At 35.5% G+C, this 12,952-nt stretch overlaps 1 protein-coding gene and 1 pseudogene across 8 annotated transcripts in view; one reads left to right on the forward strand and one right to left on the reverse strand.

Moving 5' to 3' along the window:
- DGKB (diacylglycerol kinase beta) overlaps nt 1-12,952 on the reverse strand; it is a 695,350-nt gene that overhangs the window by 514,020 nt on the left and 168,378 nt on the right. For all 8 annotated transcript variants that reach the window (XM_025464249.3, XM_025464247.3, XM_025464246.3 and 5 more), the window contains one exon: nt 1,057-1,197. In XM_025464249.3, the coding sequence (XP_025320034.1) occupies nt 1,057-1,197 (141 nt within the window). The remainder of the gene's footprint in view (nt 1-1,056; nt 1,198-12,952) is intronic.
- LOC112670911 (L-lactate dehydrogenase B chain-like) lies at nt 9,191-12,951 on the forward strand (annotated as a pseudogene).

Genomic DNA, 12,952 nt, shown 5'->3' on the forward strand with positions numbered 1-12,952 from the left:
CAACATTTAAGAATAATAAATATGTATTTTAAGAATGATGTTAAAAGGTTTATTCATAACTTACATAGGTATGACTTAGTCATAGCAAATTCTTTATTATTAAGAGGAATATGATAAACATGTTGCTATTAGATTTAACTAAATATGCTTTCAAATCATAATTCTGAGATTTCACAGTGTTCCACTTTTGCTTGAAAATATCAGATTTAGGATTTACTATCTCCACTATCATTTCAATAGCAAGATTTTTAATTCATTTTAATGACATCCAATATAATCAAGTTAATCAGATTATTGAACAAGCCACCAGCTCTATGGTTAGCAGGGGCTTTGGAGACAGATGAGATTATTAAATGTTCAGGCTTAGAGTAAATATTTGAGAAATATTTTCCTGCATTGCAATGAGTATAGCTTGCCACCAGAGAGAGCTCAGACACTATACTTTATTAAAGACAGCAATTATTTCCTTTTGACTAGATAGAAATTCTTATTTGAAGTACCTGCTATATTGAAAAAACACAGAGCTATTGTTTATTTATAATATCCAGAGTCACCTCCTATACATGAAACTCGTTTTGGCATGTGAGAAGTCATTTATCCTTGGCAAAGAAAGCATTAGTGTTAAAGTTTTCAAGGAAGATTTCCAATAGAGACTCACGTGTGTGTGCATACAGTGAACCCTCTTGTTAACTAAGGGGACAACCTGCTCATATACTAGAAATAAAGCGTTTTTCAAGACAACTCAAATGTTCAACTCAAAACAACTCAAATAGTTTCCAATATCATTGTGTTACCAGTCAAGAAAAAATCATTTGACAGACCAACATGCTCAAAAACCACTCCATAGTCAAACAGAACTTGAATGAAACCTGAAATGGATAGATTCATAATATCATGTGTCTGATTTCCAATTGAAGGAATTTTTATTTTGTAAACAAAGTCACTTTATTTAATGGAAATTTAGACAACTATAGTAGATACAGTTTTAATTCATCAATATCTAGTCCCTTCCCAGCCCCCTGTCATGATAAGTAAACTAAATAAAGAAACACATACACTCGAGTTTATCCTCAGGTCTTCCTCTTTCAAGGAGAGACAGATAACAGACAATGTCCTTCAGATGGATTACTTCTGGGGAACACGTATTTGCAGGAGAAGTACGGGGAGGGGTGATGGCACCTTTATTCATTCTCAGACCTGGAAGAAAAATTTGCTTTTATATTCTTAAAAATATCTACAGTGTTTTCAAAGAAAAAGACAACTAAGAAAATAAGGTAACACATAGACCATGTAGGGAGCTATATATATTTTAGGTATATAATAACTGAATTCTCTGGAACTAGTATATACTCTAGGATAGCAGAGTCAGACATATTCTATGATTAGTGTAAATAATTCAGAATTTTTGGGTATTCAGGGACATGGAGATTGCTCTGCCTGCCTATAAGAGTGTGTTAGGGTCAGAATCCTTTTGTCCAGGGTGAGTTGGTAGACAGATTTGAATGCATGAAAAACCACTTTCCTCTTCCACCTTTCTCTGCTTTAGGAAGTAACAACTATAAATCAGCTAAGAAGATATTTAAAAATTGGCCTTTAATGAAACAGTGAAGAAGAGATTTGAGTCTGTCACAATATGATTTATATGTTGATAATCAGGAGTCATTCATTCATAAAAGCATATATTTATGTCAAATATTTGCAGGCACCACGAATAAAAAAATATATCCTTTTTCCCATCAAGAAATCTGCCCATGAGTAAAAAAGAGAACATAAACAAAAATCTGCTTGAACATGAGAAGCATTTACTTAGAAAGGTAAGAACATATGACTATACTTTAGTTTTAATATGGTCATAACTTTATTTCTGAAACCCATTCACTGTGCTTATTCCAAGACAAGTGTAGAGAACTCTGATGATTGTAGATTATCCGGCCAGATACTGATGGAACTGAAACTCGTTTACAATACATGGTTAATTCCATCTAACAGAGAAGCCTGTGTACCTGACAAAACTTGAAGGCAAACCCCGATTATCCTTTAAGATTCATTTGGCAACAGGAGATGTTTGGGTGAAATGGCTAACGGGCTGAAGTGGCTGCTAGATTCCTAATCACCCGGGAGTAACTAGAATGGAGGGAATAATCCCAACCAAATAGAGTTCTACAAGCCTATCAGTCCATAGCATGCCTCTATGTAAGCCACATCTCTCGCTCTTGTCTATGTCCTTTGATGAATAACTGATGGAATACCTGGCATCTCCTCCAGCCGTATCAAGATAGCCAGCATATAATTTAATGGATTGTGAAATTACTTTCATTGTTCGCAGTGGTAGTAATCAAAGGTACCATTTATTGAGTGTCAAATATGTGGCAGGCACCGGGCTGGAAGCTTAAAATGGATCATCTCACTTAATTCCCATTAATTATGTGAGGTAGATTGCAATATTCCCATTTTCCAGTCTTAGAGTTCCACAGCTCCTAAATCCATCCTTTTTATTTTACACTAATGGATTACACACAATTTTTGTTCAAGATCAAGAGTAAGAAAAACAATTAAGTTAATCCAGCAGAATCCTTTTATCTTCCCTCCCTCCCACCCCCTCTCCTCTGTCTCTCAACATTAGTAGGTTCCATACCAGGCCCCAAACTGTATTTTCTATGTTAACCTATTCTCTTTTCTTCTATTTCATTCTTAAAATTCTGTCAAAGAGCCTCTCAACTGAATTCACCACTCCTTATTGGGTCACAACCCTCATTTTGAAAAACACTGCTTTACATCTTTCAGTTTTTTGTTTTGTTTTGTTTTTTGTTTTTAAGATTTTATTTATTTATTCATGAGAGAGAGAGATAGATAGAGAGAGAGAGGCAGAGACACAGGCAGAGGGAGAAGCAGGCTCCCTGCAGGGAGCCCGACATGGGACTCGAATCGGGCCTCCAGGATCATGCCCTGGGCTGAAGGCGGCGCTAAACCGCTGAGCCACCCAGCGTTCCTCCCCCCCCACCCCCCGTTTTTTTAACCAGAGTTGTACTTATTTCAAATACAGCTCTATGCTTCACATTAATTCTACTTCTGTTTATAACTATTAAAAAAGGGATGTAATTATAAATTGATTTTTCTTAACAAAAATGTCACTATCTAGTACAAACTAATATAGATATTTTTAAAAACAAAAGAAGGCAGAGAATTGAAGACAATTCTGAGTTTAAAAAAAAATATATATATATATATGTATATATATAACCAATTCTACCTAACCAACTAAAGCTTGGCCAGCTGCAGGAATAAGCAGTTTTGACTCATGGTAAAAGACATTCTGGCGCTGACCTTTGACATGACCATAACTTCCAGACTTGGAAAACACAGCACTTGAATTATGATCGGATAAACTATGACCTAACTCATCCTGCCTGATGAGCTAATCCTCTCTTCTCTCCTTTCCTCCCCCTTATGGTACTGAAATGATTTAATCAGCTTGATTTAACTCTTATACAAAACCTCAGAACAAAACAAGAAAGAGGGAAAAGAACATGTTATGACATTCATTTGAAAGAATGCCAACCACATTATATATTTTCACTGATTTAGAACACCTCATGATCATTTGTTTGTATAAAACTAAAGTGTATGGTATTCCTTTATCAGCTTTCATAATATTGAATATAAACAGTTTGGAGACTGTGAGGACCACAGAATTTTCTGTTTGCCTTTCTTGTAAGTAATATACATATTGAACAGAAGCATACAAATATAATTTATATTTAGCCACACCTTTTTGAAAAAGCGTATTATCATACTAAAATGATTTTTGTTTGATAAAATGAGTAAGCATTTTTCATTTTCTGTTCATGACATGTTGTAAACTAAAAGCTGGATCATATCCACATCACAGTTTTGTATTTAAAAGAATTTAAACTATATATTTCTTTAAAATCATGGGCTTATATGGCAACACACATTGAAGAACTAATCAACTCTTCCTCAAATCCAGACAAGGTGTCCGTTTTGGTTCCATATTAAGTGATAAAATATAGAATTTTTGCAAGGATGTATAGGGTGCACCAAGGGAAAAAATGGCCAAAGACCTTTTTCTCAAATAGGTCATATCAAAAAATTTCACAGAGCGGGATTTGATTAAATCTTGCAGTGTTGAACTGGGGAAAAATCTCCCAGGTTTGTTCCTGTTCCTACTCTTGTCCCCAAAATCAGCTCACTTTCTCTCATGTGGTGAAAATGTTTCTTCATATTTTCATTTAATTTTCTGAAAGCCTGGGGCCTTAACCTGTCTTCATAGAGACATTTTCTACCCTACTCTACCATTTATATATATTTTTTTTTTCCTTTCCTGAAATCTGGCTGGAAATCTTTTCCACTACTTATCCCCTCCATTGTTCTAGAAAAGTTCTTTTTTGTTCAAGCAGACTGCACTAAGTTTTATGTGGAAAACACAGGAAACAACACAAGTGGCAAACAAGAAATTGAAAGCCCCATTTCTTGACTATAGCTTTTCAAGAAGATACTCAATGGAACTCTACATTCCTCTTTAGCAGTAGTAGCCTCTGATGAAGAGGCTCAATGTTCTATGTTCCACTAAGGAAGGCCATTTTAATCCATCCTATCTTTGATGAAACTTTTTAGAATTGTGACCAAACACAAAGCTAAGCAAAACTTTTGCCTCAAGTGGTCAATTTTAGTTTTAAAGAAAATGAAATTAATTGACACTCAATAAGCAGGTTCACTGACTTGCCCAAGGTTTTGCTTTTTTGAATATTTTCTTATAAAAGTGAAGCAAGTGAGGGCCCCTGAGTGGCTCGGTGGTTGAGTGTCTGCCTTTGGCTCATAGTGTGATGACAGGGTCCTAGGATCGAGTCCCACATCGGGCTCCCTGCAGGGAGACTGCTTCTCCCTCTGCCTATGTCTCTGCCTCTCTCTGTGTCTTTTATGAATAAAAAAATAAAACCTTTTAATAAAAAGTGAAGCAAATGTATACATACACACACACCATTTATGTCCACACACAAATATAGATCTATAATGCATACCACAATGAACAAAGCACAAAATAAAGTGAAAAAATAAGCATTTTAATTAGAGTATATTAGTGTTATTAGGAAAATTATCTTGTACTTTGAAAGCATTTATGTCTTATGATGATTTTAGAGTGTGTTTGCACACCTTCTTACATAGTATAAACATTCTTCTAAGTTTTAACCACAAAAATAGTTATCATTAGTCAAGTTGAGCATTGCCTACTATGATCACATTTCTCAAACACATGATTTTCATTATACTTCAATCTAGACACTCCATTTCTTGAAACAAAAACCTAAAAAGTTTGTTTTAATAGATACTTTTAATTCTAGTTTCAAGGTTCAATTATTAGCAAATATATTTTAGGTACATGTTTAATTACTGCCTCTGCTCCAGTTTGTTTTATTTTCAAACACATGTAGCTTAGATAATGGAAAGGGTATTGTTACATCCTTTGTTTCCCTTTACCTATTAAAATGGAATATTCAAAACTAATACATTAATTACAAAAAAAGGCAAAAAAATCACTCTAGCAATTTGGCTTTCCCACTTTTTAATACTAGTTCAATTTTCAGAAATTTATCAGGCTTAAAAACAATTTGTCTCATATAATCAAATTTCCAATATCCGTATTAATAGTCACAGAAAGTAGCACAGACAATCAAGAGTAAAAATAATTGTCTGGTATTGTCAGACATTTCATGATTTTCAGAGTTAACCTTCCAACTATGCTTGTCTTAGGATAGAATTATAATTATTATTATTTTTTTATTTTTTATGCATATACAAACTGGCAGCAAATAGAAATAGACTGGGTTACAAATCTACAAAGAACATAAAATATGCATAAAGTGAGGACAGGCAGTGGGATACCTTCCCTGACAAGACACTGAGGTCAGCAAAGTATCTGTAAGAACATTCTCTGGATTTCATCTGTTTGGACATTGGCAAAAACCCCAAACAAGCAATCATAAGGAATAGGGTTTGAAGCACACGTTTTTGAGAGTGATATCCTAGAAGCAGAGCAACCTCTCTGAAGAAATAGTAATAATAGCATCCCTGACTGTGTGCCAAGAACACTTAAACACAGTGGTCTGATGTGACCCCACGATTCTATTTTAGAGACAAGAGGGTGGAAAATAAGAGAGTAAAGTAAACCTCTGATCATCATGTAGCAATCTGGAGAGTCAAGAGTTGAAGACAGGATATCTAATTCCAAACTTTAGGGTCTTTCAAAGCAGTAAAATCAAGATCTGTCTACATCAATTATCTCCAGTAAAATCTTCTGCAATGACAGAAATATGCTATATATGTACTGTTGAATATGGTACCATTAACCACATATGGCTGTTAAGCACATGAAATTTGATTGGTGTGGCTGACAAATTGAATTTTTATCTTATTTACTTGCCAACTAATTTAAATTTAAATTAAATAGGTACACTGGGCTAAGGGCTACCATATTAGACAGTGCTGGCAACAGGTAGACTAGTGAAAGTGGGTTGAATTTCTCTGTTCCGTAAATATACCTAAATATGAGAGAATAAACCTACCGTACAGTTTTTAAAAGTCATGATAACAATTTTAGTTTTTGTCACATTAAAAATAAATTAAAATACCACCAATCAGCATTTACCCAAAGAAAATAAAAACAGTAATTTGAAAAGATATATGCATCCTTATGTGTATTACAGCGTTATTTACAATAGCCAAGACATGGAAGGAACCCAAGTGTCCATCCATAGATGAATGGATAAAGGAGCAGTGGCTTTTACATACAATGGGATATTATGCAGTCATACAAAAGGGTTGGGATCTTGTCATTTGTGACAACATGAACAGACCTGAAGGATATTATGCTAAGTGGAATAAGTCAATCAGAAATACCATATGATTTCACTCATATGTGCAATATAAGAAATCAAACAAGCAAACAAAAAAGCAGAAGCAGACTTATAAATAAAACAAACATATGGTTGCCAGAAGAAAAAGGGCTGATGAGAAGGTGGCAAAACAGATGAAGAGGAGTGAGAGCTCCAGGCTTCCAGTTCTGGAATGAATTTGTCACAGGAGTAAAAGGTACAGCGTAGGGAATATAGTCAATGGTATTTTAACAGCATTGTATGGTGACAGACGGTAGCTACGCTTATGGGTAAACATAGATAGCATAACCTGTAAACTTGTTGAATCACCTTGTTATATACCTAAAACTAATAAAATGCTGTATGTCAACTATGCTTCAACAGAAGAAAAGTACAAATCATGGGGATGAGGTAGAGGGAGGGGAATTGCAGAAACATGGTTAAAAGATACAAACTTCTAGTTATAAGATAAAAAGTACTAGGGACTTAATATACAACATGATGACTCTAGTTAACACTACTGTATGGTGTAACTATATATGCTAGTTAAGAGAGTTGATCCTAAGAGTTCTCATCATAAGGAAAAAAAATTCTGTTTTTGCTTTTGCTTTTTATTGAATCTGTATAAGATTATGGATAGTACGTAAACTTATTGTGCAATCATTTCACGATATATGTAAATCAAACCACTAAGCTGTACAGCTTAAACTTACAGTTACATATGTCAATTATATCTTAATAAAACAAAAACAAACAAAAAGAAATCCAATAATACTCCATAATTTTTAGTGTACTCTTTCAGAATGATGACATCTTAGGTAAGTAAAACCTACATTGAATTTGATCTTTCCTTTGTCTGCAAACTAAAATGCTGGAAAGTAATCTGTTTAATGAAAAATGGTAATAGCTGACATTCATTGAACACTCATATTGTACCTAGTACATTATGTTTTTGAGTCCCACAGCACCCAGTAAGATGCATGCATCTATTATTTCTATTTTACATTTGCCAGAACAGAGACAAAGTCAAGTGGTATAGTCATAATTCAAAAGGCAATCTGAATTGAGATTTTATGCTAATTCTGTGGGGCTAGAGAGAAAACCAAATCAGAGGAATTTGTCTCTTGTCTCTTAATAAATGACCTTTTGTTTTTGGAGTCTGGTTTTCAAGACTCTTAAGAGTATGTACATTGATTATTTCATAAACCTTTGGAATGAAATTAGAAATCCTAGTCATAGCTGAGAGCTCTAAATGTCAATGTTCCACTTAGGCCATTCCTTGGGCCATCTATAATAAATAATATACATATGAAATATATATTTATAAATAAATAATTTATATAATAAATATATAGTTGAATATAAAATTTATTAATATATTGCTATATATTAAATATCAATGTATATTTAATATACATGTTAAATATAAAATATGTTTTATGTTTGCATGTATAAAAATAAACATACACACACACATCCCAAATCTTTACCATCATTTTGTTATAGGGAAATGGATTATGGATACTTTTTCTTTTTGCTTATGTATTTCCTAAAGTATACAACTAGAATCCCCTTTATAAATATAAACCCAGAAGATATTAAGAGCTTTTTTAAAAAATATTTTATTTATTTATTTGAGAGACAGAGTGAGTGAGAGAGAGAGACAACATACGAGCAAGAACAGAGGGAGAGGGAGAAGCGCACTCCCCTGATGAACAGGGAGCCCAATGTGGGACTTGATCCCAGAACCCTGTGATCATGACCTGGTCCGAAGGTAGATGCTTAACCAAGTGAGCCACCCAGGTGCCCTGATATTAAGAATTTTTAATATTAGTTGTGTAGAAGTTCTAGGATAAAGCAGATAGCAGCAGATAAAAAGAAAAATACCATTTTTATAAGGGCTTTCATTCTAATGGATCAAAGCCAGTGTTCAGTACCATTACATTTTTTCTAGCTATTACTAGGTATTTTAGAGCATATCACAAGTTAAATTAAGTTATGACTGATTTGGGGGCACCTCGGTGGCTCGATGAGTTAAATATCTGACTCTTGATTTAGGGTCAGGTCATGATCTCAGGGCTGTGAGATCGAGTCCTGCATCGAACTCTGCACTGGGCAGAAAAAGCTATGATTGATTTTGGACCCTGAAAAGTACTAAATATCATATTTGCCTTTATTGAAATAAAAAAACTATAAATAATATTCATGAACACTACAGTGCAATAGTCTTAAGGTAATGCTATCATTTAATATGCAATCATTAACATGTAACTGAAAATACAAAAATCCCTTTATACTAGATGAATAAACCTAATGGTAAAGATGGTAAATTTGAAGACCAACATTTTACTTAGAATATTCAGATAGAAAAATAAAGAAACCAGTATAATCAAGTCCAATATATTCAAACCCATTTAACAATTAAAGGGGAGGTTTTGGGGGAACTTTTCCTTCACTAAGTTTATCATGAATAGGGCCTTGAAATGTAGATTTTTCTTTGGTTTTGGTGAACAGTTTTCAGAGTTTCAGGATAATAGATTTATTGAAGTAAAATAATTTGTGGATTACTACTACTAATAAAAATAATTGAAAGAGTGAATTTGGTACTATAAAAGCATACAAAATGTAATAGTTGATGTAAATAAATGCTAATTGGCCAATATATAGGATTTGTCTTTATTTCTAGAACACTTTTATGTAGGTATGTAAGTATATCAACATTAACAAATGTACAAACGTATTTTAGATGCCTACTATGTGACAAGAAGTTCCCTATCTCAAAGTCACACAAGCCTTGAACTCTGTCCAGTTTGTGTTTGGAAGACCTTGTCTGCTCTTTGTTGCATTGTGGAAACTTTAGAAGTTTATTAGACACAAAAGACCAATAAGCTACCTATGGTAAAAATATGCATTCACATACACACACACACACACACACATGCAAACACATATTTTTAATAACCTCAAGACACTCCTGATAAGAATAATAATTTCGGGGCAGCCCGGGTGGCTCAGCGGTTTAGCGCTGCCTTCAACCCAGGGCGTGATCCTGGAGACCCGGGATCGAGTCCCATGTTGGGCTCCCTGCATGGAGCCTGGTTCTCCCTCTGCCTGTATCTCTGCCTCTGTCTCTCTGTCTCTCTCTCTGTCTCTCATGAATAAATAAATAAAATCTTAAAAAAAAAAAGAGTAATTCTTCTCAGCACAATTAATGAAGTGTGTCTTTTGGCAAGAACATCCAATAAGGGCATTTGGCAAAACATTTTCCCAAAGGTTCAAATACCTCATTTTCGTTGTACAATTTTCTATTCTTAATTTGATTAACTTCCTCATGGACAAAAAGAAATCCTCCTTTTCTGCCTAAAAATATTGCCTATGGTATGACTCTCTGGTTGTAGCAAAAACATAAAAAGAATTATATTCACTAAAGGTATTGTGGCTTAATAGCATACATCAATTAACCATTGCTATATTGGATGGACAATGAGAGAGATCAAAGACAAAGGCATTAACCCTTTCAAAAGTGGCTGTTATTATTCTCAATTCTAAATATCTTCTTGACTCTTTTGCACCTTTAGTCTCATGCCCTTTCATGATAGCTTCCACACCACTAACTTAAAACCATGTAACAGCTCTCCAATTTCCAATTTCACCACTTGGCCTTGGCTCCCTCCTTGGCCTTTTCTCCAGCCACTCTCTTCCTGTCACTTCATCTACCCCAGTGCAAGGATTCAAGGCATAGACCCAGATCTCTCGGCACTCACCAAATCTACTTCCCTCTAACTCTTAAGACCATAGGACTCTGATTCTGCCATTACCACTCCCCCAACCCTTCCTTCAAAAGTGCTGACACTTCCAAGGTCATGACTACCATCTGAGACCATCAAAAATGATATTTGGGGCACCTGGGTGGCTAAGTTGGTTAAGTGTCTGCCTTTGGCTCAGATCATGATCACAGGGTCCTGGGATGGTGCATGCTTTGGGCTTTCTGCTCAGCAGGGATTCTGCTTCTCCCTCTCCCCTTCCCCACCACTTGTACACTCTCTCTCTCTCTGTCTCAAGTAAATAATAATAAAATCTTTAGAAAAAAATGCTCTCCTTGTGATCCTTATCCCAGTTTCAGTCATTTGTGAGAAATTTGGGGTTCCTAGTCATTCTCAGTTTCAGCCTGCACTTTCTATCTAACCAATGTTTGCTAATAGCATTCCTTATCTTACCTTCTGACATGCTATGTACATTTTTACTTATTTACTAAAATGTAATTGACTATAGGGGAAGGGAAGTAGTTCCATTTTCCTCACTGAAATTTGAATTGTGTGTGTGTGTGTGTGACACATTGTAAGTGATCAATAAATATTTGTGACTAACATAAAATATTACTCAGCCATTAAAAAGAATGAAATCTTGCCAACTGAAACAACATAGATGGATCTGGAGAGTATAATGCTAAGTAAAATAAGTCAGTCAGAGAAGGACAAATAACATGATTTTACTCATATGCGATTTAAGAAATAAAACAAGCAAAGGGGAAAAAAGAGAGAGACAAACCAAGAGACAGATTCTTAACTATAGTGAACAAACTGATGGTTACCAGAGTGGAGGTGGGTGGGTGAGGGGGTGAAATAGGTGATGGGGATTAAGGAGTGCACTCATTGTCATGAGCACTGAGTAATACCCATGTACTGTCAAATCACTATATTGTACACCTGAAACTAATATAACACCGTATGTAAACTATACTAGATTTAAAATTGATTTAAAAATAAGTAACCAGCCTTGCACATCCTGCACTGGAGGAGACACACGCAGCTAACCTTGTCTCTTCACACAACTCTTACAGCCGGTGGTCTCAGGACACAATGGCAACTCTTAAGGAAAAAACTGATTGCACCATTTGCAGAAGAGGCAGCGATCCCAAACAACACGATCACTGTAGTGGGTGTTGGACAAGTTGGTATGGCATGTGCCATCAGCATTCTGGGAAAGTCTCTGGTTGATGAACTTGCCCTGGTGGATGTTTTAGAAGATAAATTCAAAGGAGAAATGATGGATCTACAGCATGAGAGCTTATTTCTACAGACACCTAAAATTGTGGCAGATAAAGATTACTCTGTGACTGCCATTTCTAAGATTGTGGTGGTGACTGCAGGAGTCCACCAGCAGGAGGGAGAGAGCCGCCTCAGTCTGGCGCAAAGGAATGTTATTGTCTCAAATTCATTATTCCTCAGATAGTCAAGTACAGTCCTGATTGTATCATAATTGTGGTTTCCAACCCAGTGGATATTCTTACATATGTTACCTGGAAACTAAGTGGACTACCCAAGCACTGTGTGATTGGAAGTGGGTGTAATCTGGACTCTGCTAGATTTCGCTATTTTATGGCTGAAAAACTTGGCATTCATCCCAGCAGCTGCCATGGATGGATTTTGGGAGAACATGGCGACTCAAGTGTGGCTGTGTGGAGTGGAGTGAATGTGGCAGGTGTTTCTCTTCAGGAACTGAATCCAGAAATGGGAACAGACAACGGCAGTGAAAATTGGAAGGAAGTGCATAAGATGGTGGTTGAAAGTGCCTATGAGGTCATCAAGCTAAAAGGATATACCAACTGGGTTATTGGATTAAGTGTGGCTAATCTCATTGAATCAATGTTGAAAAATCTCTCCAGGATTCATCCAATGTCAACAATGGTGAAGGGCATGTATGGTATTGAGAATGAAGTCTTCCTGAGTCTTCCCTGTATCCTGAATGCTCGGGGCTTAACCAGTGTGATCAATCAGAAGCTAAAGGATGATGAGGTTGCCCAGCTCAAGAAAAGTGCAGGTACCTTGTGGGACATCCAGAAAGACCTAAAAGATCTGTGACTTCTGGCTTCTAAGCTATAGGAACTTAAAACCATGATGTGATTAACTGTGAGCCTTTAATTTCTCATCCATATACATGGATCACAGTTTGCTTTTATCTTCCTAAATATGTGAATCTGGGCTCACAGAATCAAAGCCCATGCTTGGTTTAATGCTTGCAACATGAGCCTTGAACAAATAAAATTAACTATTGTAGTGTGC

This window comes from Canis lupus, chromosome 14 (genome assembly GCF_003254725.2).
Source record: "Canis lupus dingo isolate Sandy chromosome 14, ASM325472v2, whole genome shotgun sequence".
NCBI classification, from domain to species: Eukaryota; Metazoa; Chordata; class Mammalia; order Carnivora; family Canidae; genus Canis; species Canis lupus.